The sequence below is a fragment of the Aquarana catesbeiana genome, linkage group LG08 (assembly GCF_042186555.1).
Source record: "Aquarana catesbeiana isolate 2022-GZ linkage group LG08, ASM4218655v1, whole genome shotgun sequence".
Lineage (NCBI taxonomy): Eukaryota > Metazoa > Chordata > Amphibia > Anura > Ranidae > Aquarana > Aquarana catesbeiana.
In genome coordinates this window covers 99,786,785-99,806,614 of record NC_133331.1, presented here as the reverse complement: position 1 = coordinate 99,806,614, position 19,830 = coordinate 99,786,785, and the positions used below count along the sequence as shown (strand labels likewise).

At 42.8% G+C, this 19,830-nt stretch overlaps 1 protein-coding gene across 4 annotated transcripts in view; it reads right to left on the bottom strand.

The window, feature by feature from the left end:
- ATE1 (arginyltransferase 1) overlaps positions 1-17,744 on the bottom strand; it is a 154,684-nt gene extending 136,940 nt beyond the window's left edge. The window contains exons 1-2 of one of the 4 annotated variants that reach the window (XM_073596226.1): positions 17,559-17,744; positions 3,242-3,305 (exon numbers count right to left, since the gene is read on the bottom strand). In XM_073596226.1, coding sequence (XP_073452327.1) covers positions 3,242-3,305; positions 17,559-17,643 — 149 coding nt within the window. In that variant the 5' untranslated portion in view covers positions 17,644-17,744. Of the gene's footprint in view, positions 1-3,241; positions 3,306-17,237; positions 17,432-17,558 lie in introns of those variants that run through there. The other 3 variants (XM_073596225.1, XM_073596227.1, XM_073596224.1) reach the window with 3 other exon arrangements.
- Positions 17,745-19,830: the final 2,086 nt, after the last annotated feature.

The window sequence follows — 19,830 nt, the reverse complement described above, 5'->3', positions numbered from 1 at the left end:
TGAAGCTTAGACATGCTGCATTTTACCACAGTGCACCAGGCAAAATTGCACATCACACTGCCCCCTGCCGGAGCAGTGAATTACTCTAGCTGCTCTGCAATTTGTGGGCTGTATAGTGTGAATTCGTCCTTAAGGTGTTAAAATGTTACTAAACCCAGGACCCTGCATGTACTATATCTGGTCTCCCACAGTACACAACATGGAAATGCAATTATTTTAGTAAATATAAACTGCTAAATACCTTTTCTCATCAGCAGTATATAGTCTTGTGTCTTCTATTAGTGTCCAGGTTAAAGCTTGTAGGAGGAGTTTTCTTTCTACTCTGACTGTACTATGAGGCTGCAGGACCCTGACCCTAGGTCTAGACAGTGCTGACTGGCCCTGTGATCACATGCACCCACCCAAGAAAAAAAACACTCCAAGGGAGGATCAGAGAAGACAGGATCAAACAGCCTTTTTACACAATGTACAGGATTAACCCCTTAGGTTCCACAGCGAGTATAACAAGCATGCTATTATGCATATAAAGACTGATTTTACTGTTGTGGGTTTAGTAACACTTACATATCTGAAATGACAGTATTCGATATATACGAATTCCTCATTTATACACATTTGCATTTATCGTTCTCCAAATTTGCATGCAGACCAAGCTGGCCAGCAAACGTGACAATTACAGGGGTTAGGTAAAAAAAAAACTGCCACGGGTGCTTACAATGCTTAACTTTCATTCATATCCCCACTAGGGGTGCTGAAATTAACCACTGCATCGCGATTCGGGTGTCCCCGATGTGGCATCGACACATACGACCAGAAAATCGATTGTCGGGTGACGTCATCCCGACTTGCCCCGCCCCTTCTGCTCCAAGCGTATTAGTAAAATTACTGTGTTTTAATAAATCCCGTGTTACAATCAATGAAGTGCCCCGCTGTATGTGCTTTTTAAAATAAATATGGAACTTCATACCGAAATTCACAGTACAATACATCCCGCTCATGTGACTGCCCTGTCCAGCCCGCCTCTCTCCTCCCATGTCTCTTGTCTCTCCTGATGTCAGCAGGGAATTCTCAGCCCCACCCGCTGACTGTAGGGGCAAGCAGGGCTGAGAATTCCCCGCTGACGTCAGGAGAGACAAGAGACATGAGAGGAGAGAGGAGAGAGGCAGGTCGGGCCGGGCAGGGCAGGCACATGAGCAGGATGTATTGTACTGTGAAATTCGGTATGAAGTTTCATATTTTTTTTAAAAAGCCCATACAGCGTGGCACTTCATTGATTGTAACATGGGCTTTATTAAAACACAGTAATTTTACCAACAGTAACAGTACAAATGTGTTTGTACGCTACTTACACCTAGTACACACTCCGTGCTGACAGTTCCCTGGCTTCCCCCTTTGCACATTCCACTGTGTTGACTCCTAGTGTGCTGGAAGGTGCAAACAGGATTGCCAGGGAACTGGCAGTGAAGTGATGGCTACATTTGATTGCCACAAGTGGCTGCATAGTGGGCACAGTGGCTGCGTTTGACACACATTTTTTATATATAGTTTTTTTTTTTTGTCTCATTTTTGGGAAATCCTTGCTAGGTTGTTTGGGGTGTGGCTGTATTTCACTGTTCTATTGTGTCTGTCTGCCTTGAGTGTTATGGGATGTGTATTTAGATTAGCTGTGAGAGGGGAGAATTCCTCTAACAGTTCTCCCTGCTGATTGGACAGTCTACTAATGAGAAGTTTCAATATCTCTGTGTACCTGTGTTTCAATAAACAGTTCATGTTGAGCAACCAAAGCGAGTACTGCCTAGTTATTGGTTGTCCTCGTTTTTCAATATTCAGACTGGAAGAAGCGGTATATGACGAAAGCACTCAAGCGGAGTGTGGGAGATTTCATTACACCCCTGTATTCCTGTTCTGGGGAGAACCCAAAATTTGTGATTTTGACTTTTAATAACAGTAAAGATAACATGTTGAGAGGGTGAACCTTACTAACAGGGGCAGATGTCCCCATCCCTCTCCACTCTATCCGAAAATAAAAAAAAGGTTTTGCCTTTAGTTATAAAGTCCATTTAAAACAAGCTGTCCATGTAAAACTACTCTGTGCGCAGAGTGACAAGGCTGTTATACAACTTCACTGCACAATTAACAGGATTGTCACCCTGTTAAAGCAGATCCCTGGGAAAACCTTAGGAAAGCTTTAGAGAAGGACCCTTGCGCTGTATAGAATGAGTGGTATTTCTGACTCAATCATTGTGAGTCTGAGCTAGATCTCTGCTATTTAAAAAGCTCTTGCTCCATGCCGATTAGAAAGCTCTGACTCAAGAGGGGAAGGGGGTTGGACCTCTACAGAGAAACCAACGCAAATGTCCCACTCTGCAGCATTCTGGTAGGGGACAGGCTTATCTACTCAGGCTGTGGCTGCTTTCTAAAGAACAAAAACTGAAAGAGCATTCAAATGGGCATCGCAATTACACAGGACCTTGCTGCCAGCAAGTTCCTGCATAAAAACATTGTCCATACACATGTAAGATTTGTGTTTACAAAATGTACATCGTATACCAAAAGGCTAGGGGCTGTCAGTAAGGAAAGGGTACCACATCCAAAGTATTAGGGATTTGAAAAAAAAAACAAAATTGCACCCAACAGTCTCATTTCCATTTTTTTTCCTTGCCAAAACTAAATTCTAATGTGATACCCACTTTTCAAAATAGTTCTCTAATTGGAAGCTTAAACTATCAGGCCATTTAGGACTCATCTCCCTGGAAGCTTTGACCCATTGTCACTGATACTGTGCAAAGCGATTTATTGTGAAAAACCCTTTCTGAAATTGACATTGGAGTAGTTCTTACTCTTCTGCTTGTTTCATGGTCACGTTGTAGAAATAAGCGCACACATCCTCCCTGACCTCAATGCGAAAAAGAAACCCGTCAATGTTTGTGTAACATGTTCAACACATGGCCAGAAAATGAAGAACGCAGGCCTGCTTTAATTATCCCCTGAGATACGGGGAGCCATCAGGCGGTCATGTATCACCACAGAGAAGCTGCCAAGTATATCTTGTCATAAACACAAGATTAGGGAGTATGCTCAGACAGGAAGTGGGATGGGTAGGAAGTGCAGACCCTGATGTACAGATACCTACATAAAAAGCAGAACACCGGAAGATGTAATTATGCAGGAAGAATATTGAATACAACTTTAAAGGAATCGAGCAAAGATTGATGAAGAAGACATCATTCATTCAATGTACCTTCTCCATCCTCGGTCTATAAGATCCTGGTAATCTTGAACAGTGAGGGAGTGAGCCCACATGCCTGCAAGCACAAGGAGGAGAAAGAAAATTCATTATTTGTACTGAAGTCATAAATCCATCCACAGAAGCTATCTCAGAATCTGAGACTGACAAATGAATACTTTTAAACAGCCCCCATACAATGAAGGAGAAAGAGGTGTAACATATTCTGCATCCAAGACCTCGTTCATACCAGATGCTTTAATATGTGTGTGTGTGTGTGTGTGTGTGTGTGTGGCATTAAAACGGTGAGCTACTTTATAAATTGGCTTTTGTCAAATGGGGTGTGTTCGCACCAGTGTTTTAAAGTTGTCTTTTAGCCCCTGTTCACGCTGAATGCGGCTTTAAAAACGTGCTACTTCAGCACGATTTCAATACTGCAGAACAGTGCAATTTCATCTGCAGCTTGTCATCTGTGCAATTTCATCTGCATCTTGTTGTCATCTGTGCAATTTCATGCACAGATGTCAATGCAAGTCACACATGAAATCGCCAAAATAGTGCAGGTACCTTTTTCACATTGGTCTTGGGCGGGCATTGCATGAATCTATCCATGGCTGCCGCTGTCACCCCCTATTTAGGCACTCGGCCCCCTTTTGGGCACTGGGTGCCTGAATTACAGCGGCGGGGGGTGTTTTTGAAGCACCTGATTAGAGCCATAGGCCATAGGCTCTAATAGGTGTAAAAAAAGGTAAACAGCAGAGTTCACCCAGCAGTGTTAGAAAAGCTAATGAATATTCGCTTTCCTAACACTGAACCACCTCTCCGCCAATCAGGTGCTCGGGTCTGTTACCCATCACCTGATTGGCTGAAATGACAGGTGCTGTGATTGGATGCTTCTCAGGCGTCCAATCATAGAAGGACGGGAGAAGAAGACATTGAGGACATAGCTCGCCGGCCACCGCCTCCACCCGCTGCCCCACCGAGACAGGGCAAGTGCCGGGCAGACAGCGGGGGGCACAGTGGCGGCGTTTGATGGGGCACAGTGGCGGCGTTTGATGGGGCACAGTGGCGGCGTTTGATGGGGCACAGTGGCGGCGTTTGATGGGGCACAGTGAGGCTGCAATTGATGGGTTTTTTTCAGAATTTTTCAGTTTGTTTGCACCCCCAAAAAAAATTTTTGAGCACCAGCCGCTACTGGTAGAAATCACCTTTAGTGAAAACCACATGTACAGTGCTCAGTAGAGTCAGGGGTTTAGGTAGCTGAATTTACATGGAAATAGCAATTGTATCTCTAAACTGCAGGTGGCCCCACCCCCTCCCCCTTTATTAAAAAAAAAGTTAACATGTTTCCTGAAAAGAAGACATTTAGGCCTGGTTAACACTAATGTAAATTCAGATGACGTGGGTCCAGATCCCAGTCCCACCTCCCAAACGTGAAAGAGTATGAGGTACATAGTATGTTAATAAAGTTTGTGAAATAAAGTTTTTCACCTTAAGGCTCGGTTCACACAGGGACAACTTGTCAGGCGACCTAGTCGCCTGACAAGTCGCCTCCCGTTCTGTGCTATGGAACCATTCTAAGGGGAGCGACGCAAGTCGCTCCGACTTATAAAAAGGTTCCTGTACGACTTTGGGGGCGACTTGCATAGACTTCTATACAGAAGTCGTTTTGCAAGTCGCCCGGGCAGTCGTGTGCAGGTCGCCACGGTGAGGCGACCTGCAAGTCGTGCCGCCTCTGGTGTGAACCGAGGCTAAGGCCTCATGCACACTGGATGTTAAAATAACGTTATAAAAACATCAGTAGCTTTGCAGTGAGTTTTTCAACGTCTTTTAACGTTTTTGTAATAGCGGTTTTTAGCGTTTTTTTTTTTTTTCAATGGATCAAAAACGTCAAAAAACGATAGCAAGCCATGTTTGAGCGTTTATCAGCATTTTGAAAACAGCTGAAAAACTCCTCTCAGAACCCACTAGTTTTGGGGGTTTTTTAAAGCCACAAAAACACCCCAGCCAAAAACTGCTGAAAACAGCCTATGTGTGCATGGACACATAGGATAAAATGATGGAGAGTTTATCGACTGTAGAAAAAAAAAATGTCTGAAGCCAAAAACAGCTGCTGTAAAAAAACATCCAAAAACGTCCAGTGTGCATGAGGCCCTAAAGTCCACAGTGCTTTTTTCTTTTCTTTAATCTATCTACTGAGGATGTGGCGCTTGATATACAGACACTACTAGCTTTTAGGCCTGGTTCACACCTATGCGTTTTTTTAGTGAAGCAGAAACAGAAACCCACTACAGTTAAATAAGGTTTCCTATTGGACTATGCTTTTTTCAGCCACTGCATTTTTGGAAAGGTGCATTTTTTGGTTCAATAGACTTTGATGGAGAAGCTACAGAAAAGCATGTAGTGCGTTTTTGCCACAATTTAGCATTTTTTAATGTGCCCAACAAATTGGCCAAAAAAAAAAAAATAAAAAAAAAAATGCATGAAAAACACGTGCAAAAACAAATCAAACAAATCAAATCAAAACAAATCAAAAGCAAAGTGCATAGGTGTGAACCAGGTCTTGGGCTCGGTTTACACCTATGCAGTTTGCTTTTGATCGTTTCTGCAGTTATTTTTGCTGTGCGTTTTTGCATGCGTGATAGTACCGCGATTTGCACTTATGTTTTTTGGCCAATTTGTTGTTGGGCAGATTAAAAATGTAAAAAACTCTGTAAAACAGAGATAAAAACATTGGAGTCTATGGAACCAAAATAGCAAAAAAGCACCATTTTCCATTTTAAAAAGTCCCTGACCCTTTCCAAAAACACAGCGGCTGAAAAAAAGCATAGATGTGAACGTGTCCCATAGGAAACCATATAAATGAACTGCAGTGATTTCAAAAAGCACAAAAAAAATGCATAGGTATGTAACGAACCTAAGGCCTGATATACAGCGTTGACGGGGGAATCACTCCCACCGAGCCATTGTATACCTGCTGAACCAGCCAAGATTCTGTCTATAACCAGCCTTAGACGGCCAGAGAGAGTTGCTCAGCTGCTCTTCCCATCACTTCCGCAATCATAAAACATGCATACACAGACAATCCAAACATGCGTTTAAGTAAAAAAATATATATATATATATATATATATATATATATATATATATATATATATATATATATATATATATATATATATCATACATATATATAACATACATACATATACAGTCATGGCCGAAATTGTTGACACCCCAGAAATTTTCCCAGAAAATCAAGTATTTCTCACAGAAAAGTATTGCAGTAACACATGTTTTGCTATACACATGTTTATTCCCTTTGTGTGTATTGGAACGAAACAAAAAAATGGAGGAAAAAAAGCAAATTGGACATAATGTCACACAAAACTCCAAAAATGGGCTGGTCAAAATTCTTGGCACCCTTAACTTAATATTTGGTTGCACACTCTTTGGAAAAAATAACTGAAATCAGTCGCTTCCTATAGCCATCAATAAGCTTCTTACACCTCTCACCCGGAATTTTGGACCACTCTTTCATTGCAAACTGCTCCAGGTCTCTCTTACTGGAAGGGCGCCTTTTCCCAACAGCAATTTTAAGATCTCTCCACAGGTGTTCAATGGGATTTAGATCTGGACTCATTGATGGCCACTTTAGAACTCTCCAGCGCTTTGTTGCCATCCATTTCTGAGTGCATTTTGACGTATGTTTGGGGTCATTGTCCTGCTGGAAGACCTAAGATCTCAGATGCAAACCCAGCTTTCTGACACTGGACTCTACAGTGCGACCCAAAATCCTTTGGTAATCCTCAGATTTCATGATGCCTTGCACACATTCAAGGCACCCAGAGGCAGCAAAACAACCCCAAAACATCATTGAACCTCCACCACATTTCACTGTAGGTACTGTGTTCTTTTCTTTGTAGGCCTGATTCCGTTTTCGGTAAACAGTAGAATGATGTGCTTTACCAAAAAGCTGTATCTTGGTCTCATCTATCCAAAAGACGTTTTCCCAGAAGGATTTTGGCAAACTGTACTCTTGCTTTTTTTATGTCTCTGTGTCAGCAGTGGGGTCCTCCTGGGTCTCCTGCCATAGCGTTTCATTTAATTTAAATGTTGATGGATAGTTCGCACTGACACTGATGCTCCTTGAGCCTGCAGGACAGCTTGAATTTCTTTGGAACTTGTTTGGGGCTGCTAATCCACCATCGGGACTATCCTGCGTTGCAACCTTTCATCAATTTTTCTCTTCCATCCACGCCCAGAGAGATTAGCTACAGTGCCATGGGTTGCAAACTTCCTGATAATGTTGTGCACTGTGGACAAAGGCAAATCTAGATCTCTGGAGATGGACTTGTAATCTTGAGATTGTTGATATTTTTCCACAATTTTGGTTCTCAAGTCCTCAGATAGTTCTCTTCTCCTCTTTCTGTTGTCCATGCTTAATGTGGCACACACAATGCAAAGACTAAAGGTCGGTTCACACTGAGGCAGCACGACTTACAGCGCGACTGCCTCAGGCGACCCAGGACACAAATCAGTGGCGACTTGCAAAACGACTTCTGTATAGAAGTCAATGCAAGTCGCCCCCAAAGTTGTATAGGAACCTTTTTCTAAGTCGGAGCGACTTGCGTTGCTCCGATTAGAACGGTTCCATTGCACAGAACGGGACGCTACTTGTCAGGCGACTAGGTCGCCTGACAAGTTGCCCCTGTGTGAACCGGGGGTAAGTGAACTTCTCTCCTTTTTATCTGCTTTCAGTTGTGATTGTCATATTGCCCACACCTGTTACTTGTCCCAAGTGAGTTTAACCACTTCCCTACCCACATATATTCATACGACGTCCTGGGATGGGATCTCCCATCCTGGGTGGACGTCATATGACGTCCTTGGATTCCCGGCCGTCTAGGGGGCGCGCGCGCGCCCGCCGCGTTGCTCGGGACCCGGTGCGTGTGCCCGGCGGCCGCGATGTCCGCCGGGCACACGCGATTGCCCGTTAACCGGGCCGGACCGTGGATCTGTGTGTGTAAACACACAGATCCACAGCCTGTCAGGTGAGAGGAGAGCGATCTGTGTTCCCAGAACAGAGGAACACTGATCGGTCTCCTCCCCTTGTACGTCCCCTCCCCCTACAGTTAGAAGCATTCCCTAGGAAACATATTAACCCCTCCCCGCCCCCTAGTGGTTAACCCCTTCACTGCCTGTCACATTTACACAGTAATCAATGCAATTTTATAGCATTGATCGCTGTATAAATGTGAATGGTCCCAAAAATGTGTCAAAAGTGTCCGCCATAATGTCGCAGTCACGAGAAAAAAAATCGCGATCGCCGCTAAAAAAATAAATAATTTTTTTTTTAAAAAAATGCCATAAATCTATCCCGTATTTTGTAGACGCTATAACTTTTGCGCAAACCAATCAATATATGCTTATTGCAATTTTTTTTTACCAAAAATATGTAGAGGAATACGTATCGGCCGAAACTGAGGAAAAAAATTAAAAAAAAAAAAAAAAAATTGGGATATTTATTATAGCAAAAAGTAAAAAATATTGTGTTTTTTTCAAAATTGTCGCTCTTCTTTTGTTTATAGCGCAAAAAATAAAAACCGCAGAGGCGATCAAATACCACCAAAAGAAAGCTCTATTTGTGGGGAAAAAAGGACGTCAATTTTTTTTTGGGTACAACGTTGCACGACCGCACAATTGTCGTTTAAAGTGCGAAAGCGCTGAAAACTAAAAATTGGCCAGGGAAGGAAGGGGGTGAATATGCCCTGTATTGAACCGGTTAAAGGAGTATCACATGCTTGAAACAATCTTATTTAGTCACAGTTTTGAAAGGGTGCCAAGAATTTTGACCACCCCATTTTTGGAATTTTGTGTGACATTATGTCCAATTTGCTTTTTTTCCTCCTTTTTTTGTTTTGTTCCAATACACACAAAAGGGAATAAACATGTGTTACTGCAATACTTTTCTGAGAGAGATACTTGATTTTCTGGAAAAATTTCTGGGGTGCCAACAATTTCGGCCATGACTGTGTATATTTATAAAGAAAATTTCCAGCAACCCAATCATGATTAAGGCTCGGTTCACACTAAGCAGACTCCAAAGTCGTGCAATTTTTAGTACAACTTTGGAGTCAGACTTTGATAGGACTTTTCCACTCTGTGGCATTGAAGTCATGTCAAAGTCAGATCAAAGTAGTGCAGAAGTCGGATCCAAGTCACAGCAGTGTGAACCGAGCCTCAGACTACTTTCTTATGTCTATTGACACAAATTTAAATCAATATGCCAAATGAATTTTCTTGGAAAGCAAATATCAGTTTAAAGACGGGGAAACTTTTTTTCCCAGACAGTTCTTCGTTCTCTTGATTCACAAGAAACATGGATTTCCATAATAGAGAGCGAATTCCTAACTATGCAGAGTTTGCCCCCTTCTGGCAAAATCCTCCTGCGGAGCTCTGTGGGAGGCTTTGTTTCAGATTCTTCTCTTTTTTTTGTCCAGACAAGACATAAATATTTTTATATAAAAAGACAATCAGTGATGCAGCTTTCAAAATAAAGGAAAACATTGCAATACTTCCAGTAAAATAGATAAAAAAAGCATTGAAGCAATGCACAGTGCTAAAAATCCGAGAAACCAGCACCAAAAATAAATGATATCAACCTTCATTCACACGGACATTTACCAGCTCCTGTGTCCTGAAGTGTAAAATACTCTCTTTCATGACCCTGAGCAGCCGCATGCACTGCATACAGCTGTCAATTCAAGTAATTAGCTACATGTGGCCTTGCTCAGGTAAATGCCAATTGCTTCTATATAAGCGTTTGCCCACAAATGAGAAAGTGACATGCTGGTAAATGATGCAGGAGCAATCTGCGTTTACCAGAACAGCTGTGTACCGCCATTCGCTTGTACTGGCGGCTGTACGCGGCACATGTGCGCGGTTCCCCAAGCAGATTTTTTTTACGCAGGAGCAGCTAAAGGTCCGTGTGTATGAGGCCTTATACTTCAAAGGGTATGAATACCTTTTCAAGGCACTGAAGTTTTCCACATTTTGTCATGTTACAACCAAAAACGTAAATGTATTTTATTGGGATTTTATGTGATAGACCAACACAAAGTGTCATATAGTTTGTGAAGTGGAAGGAAAATGATAAACGGTTTTTAAAAATTTTTACAAACAAATATGTGAAAAGTGTGGTGTGCATTTGTATTCAGCCCCCTTTACTCCGATACCCCTAACTAAAGTCTAGTGGAACCAATTGCCTTCAGAAGTCACCTAATTAGTAAATAGTCCACCTGTGTGCAATTGCTCTCACTGCCGGTTCACACAGGGGCAACACGACTTGCAGGCTGACTCACAGAGGCGACCTGCACACAACTTCAGCGGCGACTTGCAAAACGACTTCTGTATAGAAGTCAATGCAAGTCACCCCAAAAATAGTACAGGAACCTTTTTCTAAGTCAGAGCGACTTGCGTCACACCTATTAGGATGGTTCCGTAGTACAGAACGGGACACGACTTGTCAGGCGGCTAAGTTGCCTGACAAGTCGCCCGTGTGAAGCGGGGCTTAGTATATATACAGCTGTTCTGTGAAGACCTCAGGAGGTTTGTTAGAGAACCTTAGTGAACAAACAGAATCATGAAGGCCAAGGAACACACCAGACAGGTCAGGGATAAAGTTGTTGAGAAGTTTAAAGCAGGGTCAGGTTATAAAAAAATATCCCAAGCTTTGAACATCTCATGGAGCACTGTTCAATCCATCATCTGAAAATGTAAAGAGTATGGCACAACTGCAAACCTACCAAGACATGGTCATCCACCTAAACGGACAGGCCGGTCAAGGAGAGCATTAATCAGAGAAGCAGACAAGAGGCCCATGGTAACTCTGGAGAGGCTGCAGAGATCCACAGCTCAGGTGGGAGAATCTGTCCACAGGACAACTATTAGTCGTGCACTCCACAAATCTGGCCTTTATAGAACAGTGGAAAGAAGAAAGTCATTGTTGAAAGAAAGCCATAAGAAGTCCCATTTGCAGTTTGTGAGAAGCCATGTGGGGGACACAGCAAACATGTGGAGGGAGGTGCTCTGGTCAGATGAGACCAAAAAAAAGAAAAAACTTTAACACTGCACATCACCCTGAACCATGGTGGTGGTAGCATCATGTGGTGATGTTTTTCTTCAGCAGGGACAGGGAAGCTGGTAAGAGTTGATGGGAAGATGGATGGAGCCAAATACAGGACAATCTTAGAAGAAAACCTGTTAAAGAGTCTGCAAAAGACTTGAGACTGGGGCGGAGGTTCACCTTCCAACAGGACAACTACCCTAAACATACAGCCAGAGCTACAATCAAATAGTTTAGATCAAAGCATAATAATGAGTTAGAATGGCCCAGTCAAAGTGCAGACCCGAATCCAATTGAGAATCTGTGGCAAGACTTGAAAATTGCTGTTCGCAGACGCTCTCCATCCAATCTGACAGAGCTTGAGCTATTTTGCAAAGAAGAATGAGAGAAAAGGTCACTCTCTAGATGTGCAAAGCTGATAGAGACATCCCCAGAAAAAGACTTGCAGCTGTAATTACAGGGAAAGGTAGTTCTACAAAGTATTGACTCACGGGGGTTGAATACAAATGCACGCCACACTTTTTAGATTTTATTTGTAAAAAAATGTTGAAAACCATTTATCATTTTCCTTCCACTTCACAATTATGTGCCACTTTGTGTTGGTCTATCACATAAAATACATTTACATTTTTGGTTGTAACATTGCAAAATGTGGAAAATTTCAAGGGATATGAATACTTATTCAAGGCACTGTATGCACCCAAATTATAAAATACAACAAACTTAACAGAAGTTCTCAGAGTGGAACTAAACTTAAAATCTGCCACATTTTCCTAACAGGTATATGTTATACGAGATGCTACATACTGTTATCCATAGGGTTAAACTGGCCTATTGATTCCTTCTATTTTAGGATATGGGCCAGGCAAAGTTGAGATCTCCGCAAGGCCTCATATAGAATCCAAAAAATAGCAGGAAATGAGCAGCTCAGCTGGACCCAAGGAGAGATCGCTCTGGGTAGAAAGTAAGAACGTAACAGCTCCTATTAAAGTTTATGTGCCTTTCCACACCATTTGTGTTGGGTTGTCCCAGTGCAAAGACAAGGTCATTTGTTTTCTATGAAGTCAGTTCAAACCACTGCAATGCGGTAATGTGCACTGAAAAAATTACAGGCATGCACTATTTTTTAGCACAGCATGTTGTGCACAAACTACCGCTGCAAAGAACGGAATTAAATAAAATGTCACTTGTGACATTTCAATAAAATTCTAAACAAAAAAAAAAAAAAGAAGAAGAAAAGTAAAGTGTGGAGTGCCTCAGGATCGATTAATTGGCACTGTTCCTTCCAGCTCACACCAACGGCTATGCATTTAGCGCAGCTTGATAGTGTTAATGAGCCCTTAAATCGCCAAATACATTCCAGGAGCATCTAAACAAAAAGGTGTGGAAAGTCTTAAAGTTTGTTTTTACTGTGGAAGCACAAGTGTCCCCTGCCAGCATTCTATATAGAAGGCGCCCAACACTCCCCCCTACCCTGTCATTCCTATACCTTAGCAGTCAGTTCATGCTCCCTGCTGATTGGAGAGTTCTAGCTTTGACTCAAATGGGGTATGTCTAACCTCTGCAGAGAGAGACCACTGCTTCCACAGAGAGCAAGACTTCCTCTGATGTTCTGGGGAGGGGTTGGGGTGGAGCAAGACCTAAAGTAAATTTTGGCCAAGACAAATAACCACCAAAATTATCACTTTATTTGGGCAACAGTTTTTCAAACGCAATACTTTTGGGAAAAAAATACACTTTAATGAATTTGAGTGCCCATAAACACAATATAATATTCAATTGTACTGGTTTTAAAAAAAAAAAAAAAAAAAAAAAAAAAAAAAAAAAAACAGAATTTAGTGTCACTTGTAGGTAATTTATAATTTAAGGAGAAGTGCACTGATCCTAAACCATCCTCCCCCAGATATATATACTTACTGAGTACTGATGCCTGCAGTCTCTGATGATTGTTTACATCCAGCGCTGTGCCTGTGCATTACTCTGGTCTCATAGAAGTCTATAGGGCTGCAATATGCAGGCACAGCACTGGATGAAAACATGCCTTGAGAATTACTCTGATCACATCAATGTGCAAGAAAATGCTAACATAATCAATAACAATAAGTCCAAAAATAAACAGAGAATAAATTTGAAATGTGCCAAAACTGTGACATTTAACCCTTTCATGACTAAGCCTATTTTTGAAAATTGGTGTTTACAAGTTAAAATCCATATTTTTTGCTAGAAAACTACTTAGAACCCCCAAACATTATATATATGTATTTTTTAGCAGAGAATCTAGAGAATAAAATGGAGATTGTTGCAATATTTTACATCACACGGTATTTGTGCAGCGGTGTTTTAAATGCAAATTTTTGGAAAAGGGACACTTCCACAAATTTTAAAAAATCCAAACAGTAAAGTTACCCCAATTTTTTTGTATAATGTGAAAGATGATGTTACGCCGAGTAAATAGATACCAAACATGTCATGCTTTATAATTGCACGCACTCGTGGAATGGCGACAAACTATGGTAGCTATGAATTTCCATAGGCGACGCTTTAAATTTTTTTTACGGTTACCAGGTTAGAGTTACAGAGGAGGTCTAGGGCTAGAATTATTGCACTTGCTCTGACGATCGCGGTGATACCTCACATGTGTGATTTGAACACCGTTTACATATGCGGGCGCGACTTCCGTATGCGTTTTCTTCGCTGTGTGAGCTCGCGGGGACGGGGGCGCTTTAAATTTTTTTTTTTTATTATTTATTTTATTTAATTTTTATAACTTATAAATTGTGTTTTAAAAAAAATGTTTTTTTTTTAGTTTTATTGCTGTCACAAGGAATGTAAACATCCCTTGTGACAGTAATAGGTGGTGACAGGTACTCTTTATGGAGGGATTGGGGGTCTAAAAGACCCCCGATCCCTCCTCTGCACTTCAAAGTATTCAGATCGCCGAAAACGGCGATTCTGAATATTGTGTATTTTTTAAAATTCGACGCCATTGGCAGCCGAGTAAATGGAAAGTGACGTCATGACGACGCTTCCGCGTTTACGTTGAGAAGGCTGGAACAAGGCCGCCCACAGCTTCATTCCAGCCCGCCCACAGCCGCCGGAGGCAGCCGATTGGACACCGGGCCTCCCGATCGCACGGGAGGCCCGGTAAGAGCGGCGGGAGGGGGGGCGTCCCCTCCCGCTCCTCCGGTATAACAGCCGAGCGGCTTTTAGCCGCATCGGTTGTTATATAAGGATAGCCGATCGCCTGCTCGAAACAACGGTACCGGGATGATGCCTGCAGCAGCGGGCATCATCGCGGTATAACTCCCGAAAGCCGAGTACGCAGATGTGCGTACAATCGGCGGGAAGGGGTTAAAAGACATACAAAAAGTATAAGTGCACATGTGAAAGCAAATCAAGCAAATTGCGGCTGTCAGTACTTAGAGATAAATCTCCACGTGTCCACTCCTCCTTGGTACACACAAAAGGCTTACCCAAAATATTGTGACCCCCCCCCCCCCCCCCCCAAGTATGAAAAGTCAGCTAGATGTAAACACTGCTCTGCGGGAACTACAAGGATAGAGAATCTGCCACTCCTCCAATCCTGTTGTACTCAGCAGACCAGTCTCAAGGGAAGAAATAAAAAAGAGCTCCAATAGCGTAAAATCCCCAAGAAGCCTTTGAAAAAGCCAGGATTGGTGCAACGTGTCAGTTAGGTGGTGAGGTCATCATGCTGGGCGGGACAAGGATGCCATTTTGATGGAGTTTGGTGCATGGAATACCCAATATCATTTTATGCGATTTCTACCGATTCATATGTGAGTGAATCTCTTTTATAAATACCTGTAAATATGATTTTAGCGGTCGACACTATTTGTTCTTTTTCCCCCTACAGGATTATACCCGCTGGAGGAGCGGAGGAGATCAGTCTAAAGACTCGGGAACCTTGCTGGCATCTATTTTTGTGCAAACTACTTCTGACCCTTATGTTATCATTAGAGTCCGTACAATAAGGTGAGAGGACACCCACAGGGGGTTCCGGTGAGGGGGGGCACTGACGGAGAAGTGTGTTAAAAACAAGGAAGATTTGGATTGCTTATTTTTAGCAGCATATGGGATTTGGCTTAAAGGGTGGACACTTTTTTTTTTACTATTGCTGCACTAATAATGACACTTGGACTTATTGTATTTCTTTGTTTACCCATTTGATTTTATACAGGTTATGAGATCACAAGGCATATATATTTTTACACTATTCATTTGTATCACTAGTGTATATATATATATAAGTAAATATACTGTAAGTAAATAAAAATATCATATATATATATATATATATATATATATATATATATATATATATATATATATATATATATATATATGATATTTTTATTTACTTACAGTGCTTCACTTTATTTGTGGTTTTATAAGGATAAGCAGTAATCAATGCCAAATAAACAATTCCTAGAATTCTGTCAGCGGCCCCATGAATGTGTGGTGATGTCCCCACACGTTTCGTCAGAACCGACATTTGGGGCACAGAATGGCCATAAGTCATTACGTCTTATATACTCCACGATTGTTGAGGGCGGGGAGAAACCCCAGAAGCCAATGAAAAACACAGAATGGTAACCGACAAAGAATATTGCACAGAATGCCATCTTGTGGTGAAAAATGAATAAGACACACAAGATATTACATTGCAGAGGAAAGAATACAATCCCTCCAATTTAGGCACCACAAGTGTCTGACAATGCACCCTCTAGGGGAGAGGAATAAAAACGTACTTTCTGAATGTTTCAAACTGGATATCACATTAAAATACCAAATTTAAAGAATAAATGGCTCCCGTTTTGGTCCCAGGAATCAGCCACCTAACACACGGAAATCAAGGAGAAAAAGTAGCACTGGATGTAAACAGTCACCAGAAGCTGCAGGCGGTGGATCTTGGGAAGTACACTATATTACCAAAAGTATTGGGACATCTGCCTTTACACAGACAGGAACTTTAATGGCATCCCAGTCTTAGTCCGTAGGGTTCAATATGGAGTTGGCCCACCCTTTGCAGCTATAACAGCTTCAACTCTTCTGGAAGAATGATCAAACATTCCCATAGACACACTCCTAAACTTTGTGGACAGTCTTCCCAAAAGAGCTGAAGCTGTTAAAGCTGCAAAGGGTGGGCCAACTCAATATTGAACCCTACGGACTAAGACTGGGATGTCATTAAAGTTCCTGTCTGTGTAAAGGCAGACGTCCCAATACTTTTGGTAATATAATGTATACATCTGTAGAAGAGTGAGGGAGGGAGGGTGGTTTAGGTTAGGGTGAAAATGATCAGTGCACTTCTCCTTTATAAAAAAATAAATAAAATATTTTGGATGGAGTAGGGGAGAGTTAAGAGAGTTCTACATGTATCCTGTTTATCGTTATCATCAAAGGGAAAGAAAAGCTCAAATTTTGGATTGCCATTAGAACAATTGAGGAGAATGCTTACAATGGGGACAACCAAGGTTTCCTCACTTCCTGTTTTGGTTATGGAACAGGAAGTGAAGGGCAATCTCCCCAATGGGGCACAAATGAAAAAAAAAAAAAAAATCACACACACTGAGGGGGTAAAATCCCTCCCTTACTCTATCCAAAATGAAAAGAAGACTAGCTTTGCCTTCTCCTGATTCTGATATAAAGAAGGAAGAGATGTTAGTAGACAGTAGTTTGGTTAGTATGATCCATTATAATGAAGGTATTATTAGAGGTCACACCCCAATCAGGGAGAACACACAGGCACATAAGCCACTGGCTGCAACATTTCACCTTCAGTGAACTACAAGTCCCAGGATGCCCCCCTAGCTCCAGGGCTTGCAAGGCATGCTGGGAGCGGAGTGACGTAGGCTTCCTCACCGTGGGACACGTTCCCGGCTTCACTCTTACAATAGCCGCACCGGTTCCCAGACTCTCCACCAAAGTACTCCAGGATACTCAAGGCTCCACCGCCGGCGGACGCCATCTTGCTCCCTGCCCCGTCCGTCAGCCGAGCCGGCTACACGCATGCGCCCTATTGCTCCTTGCTGAAGTCTGGCCCGCCATCATTGCTCCTCCTAACCAGGAACACAAGTTTGCAGGCGCCATGTTGAGTGAGGGCAAAGCTGTGCTCTTAGTGAGACCTCGCTCGTACTGACTCCTATAGCTGGCCTGTTTATAGACAGCAATGCAGAAACCTACCGTGAGATGCTTTGCCATGGAGGGAGCGGCAGTAGCCGCACCTCGCCTCATTTCTCAGTCCCTTGTACTCCATTATGGAATACATACTTGCAGCGGCTTGCTTCTATAAGTGAAGCTGTGCCGTAAACAAGCCGCCCATCGGGATCGAAGTCTTCATATCATATGACAGAGAGCTCTCTACTGCCACCACGCAGCACTGCGGCTCCCGCTGGTACTACATATAGTTCTTGATGCACCTGCAAGGTGAAGAACTCCATCCAAATCACCAAATTGTTTGCACTGAAACAAAGTATAGCCTGGAAATAGGGTTGCCACCTTTTTTCAAACCAAACCCGAACACTTTAGTGGCCTGGGACCCTTGGGTACCCGAAGCAGTGTAGTAATGTGATGCAGCCAACAGTGGCTGTGGCCAAATTGTTCTTGCTGACATAATCGCCCAGCCCCCACCGTGACACCGAACCTGAACCCAGACAGCAACAGATTTGTATATGACTATCTTGGTTACTTGGGGAGCTACAGGCCGGTCAGAATAATGTGTCTGGGTTCCAGTCTGCCTGAAACGCGGACACAGGATTCAAAACCCGGAATGTCCGGGTGTATCCCGGACAGGTGGCAACCCTACCTGAAATATAGGCCCCATTCACACTTAATGATTTGGAATCACGGACAGAATTGGCACAATTCTGCCCACATTCCAAATCACAACAAACAATGGGTTTTTTAGGTGCTATTCATTCTTAATAGCACCTCAAGCACAGTGCGATTTCACCACACATGTAAGAACTTTCCTGGCTCAGGGCCACCATTTTGTCCCTGAGCTGCTTCGCTACGACAAATGCGCACAAGGCTGTCCATTCAAGTGAACGGGCTGCCCTATATGTGACACGCGGAAACGTGCATTACTCTACAAAACTGGCGGGCAGGAACACAAGTCCACAATAGGCGAGATGTGAACTGGGCCTAAGGCCTGGTTCACACTGCTGCGATTTCAGAAGTGACTTGAGTAGGACAGGATCGCACGACAATGGAAATCACATTGTTTTCAATAGTGCCTGTTCACATCAACGTGGCGCAATTTTGGAAAAGGGTCCTGTGCTATTTTGGTGTGATTCCAGCATGATTCTGGCCCCGTAGAATATGCAAACCATATCCATGTAGCATCACAGAATCGCACTGAAAGTCGGATCAATCTAATATTAAGTGTAATAAGAAAACCCATTGAAATGATTTTAGGCTTTCATGTGCAGCATAGAGGGGTTGAAGTTGTCACCTACAAAGCCATGTGTTAATGAAATAAGACATCATGGTAAGATCGATCAATCTTATGGTGGAGAGGGGAAGGGAAGATATATTTTAAGTTGTTATTGCAAAATGTACCTTGCAATGCGTGACTGTAAACTTTGAATGTTGACATTCTTATTCTCCCATATTTATTCAGACTCAGAATACTTTATTATGTGTTAAATGTGGAGAACTGTTTGTTAGCCGCTAGAAGCACAGTGGATTAACCATTACAGCAACTCTGCCTAAAGTCAGTCATAGATGGATCGAAATTTGGTCGGTTCAGTAGAGTCCTGCTGAATTTTTGATCCATCTATGGGCAAGCTGGTTGGACAGATGTCGATCTCTAGGTCATCTTCTGTACAACCAGTATAAACAAAACAAAAGTATTATGCATTATCAGCTGCACTTTATTTAAAAAATGTAAAGAGCCAATTAGCCCATATTTACAGTAAGACCCCTTTCACACTGGGGCGCTTTGCAGGTGCTACAGCGCTAAAAATAGCGCCTGCAAAGCGCCCTGAAAGAGTCGCTCCTCACACTCCAGTGTGAAAGCCAAAGGCTTTCACACTGGAGCGGTGCGCTGAAAGGACGGTAAAAAAAGTCCTGCTAGCAGCTTCTTTGGAGTGGTGAAGAAGCGGTGTGTATACCGCTCCTTCACCGCTCCTGCCCGTTGAAATGAATGGGGCAGCGCGGCTATACTGCCAGCAAAGAGCTGCTGCAGCAGCGCTTTGCGGTGGTTTTAACCCTTTCTCAGCCACTAGCAGGGGGGGTAAAACCGCCTAGCTAGCTGGCGAATACTGCCGCTAAAGGGGCACTAAAAATAGCGCAGTTTTACAGCTGGCGCCCGCACCGCCCCTGTGTGAAAGGACTCTAACCAATGTCTAAAGCTCCGATGTACATAAACCCGGGTGGCAACGTGGTCCTGTTGGAGATTAACCAGACTTCTGTACAAGCGCTCGATCAGTGCAGCCGGCTATAACCAGCAGTG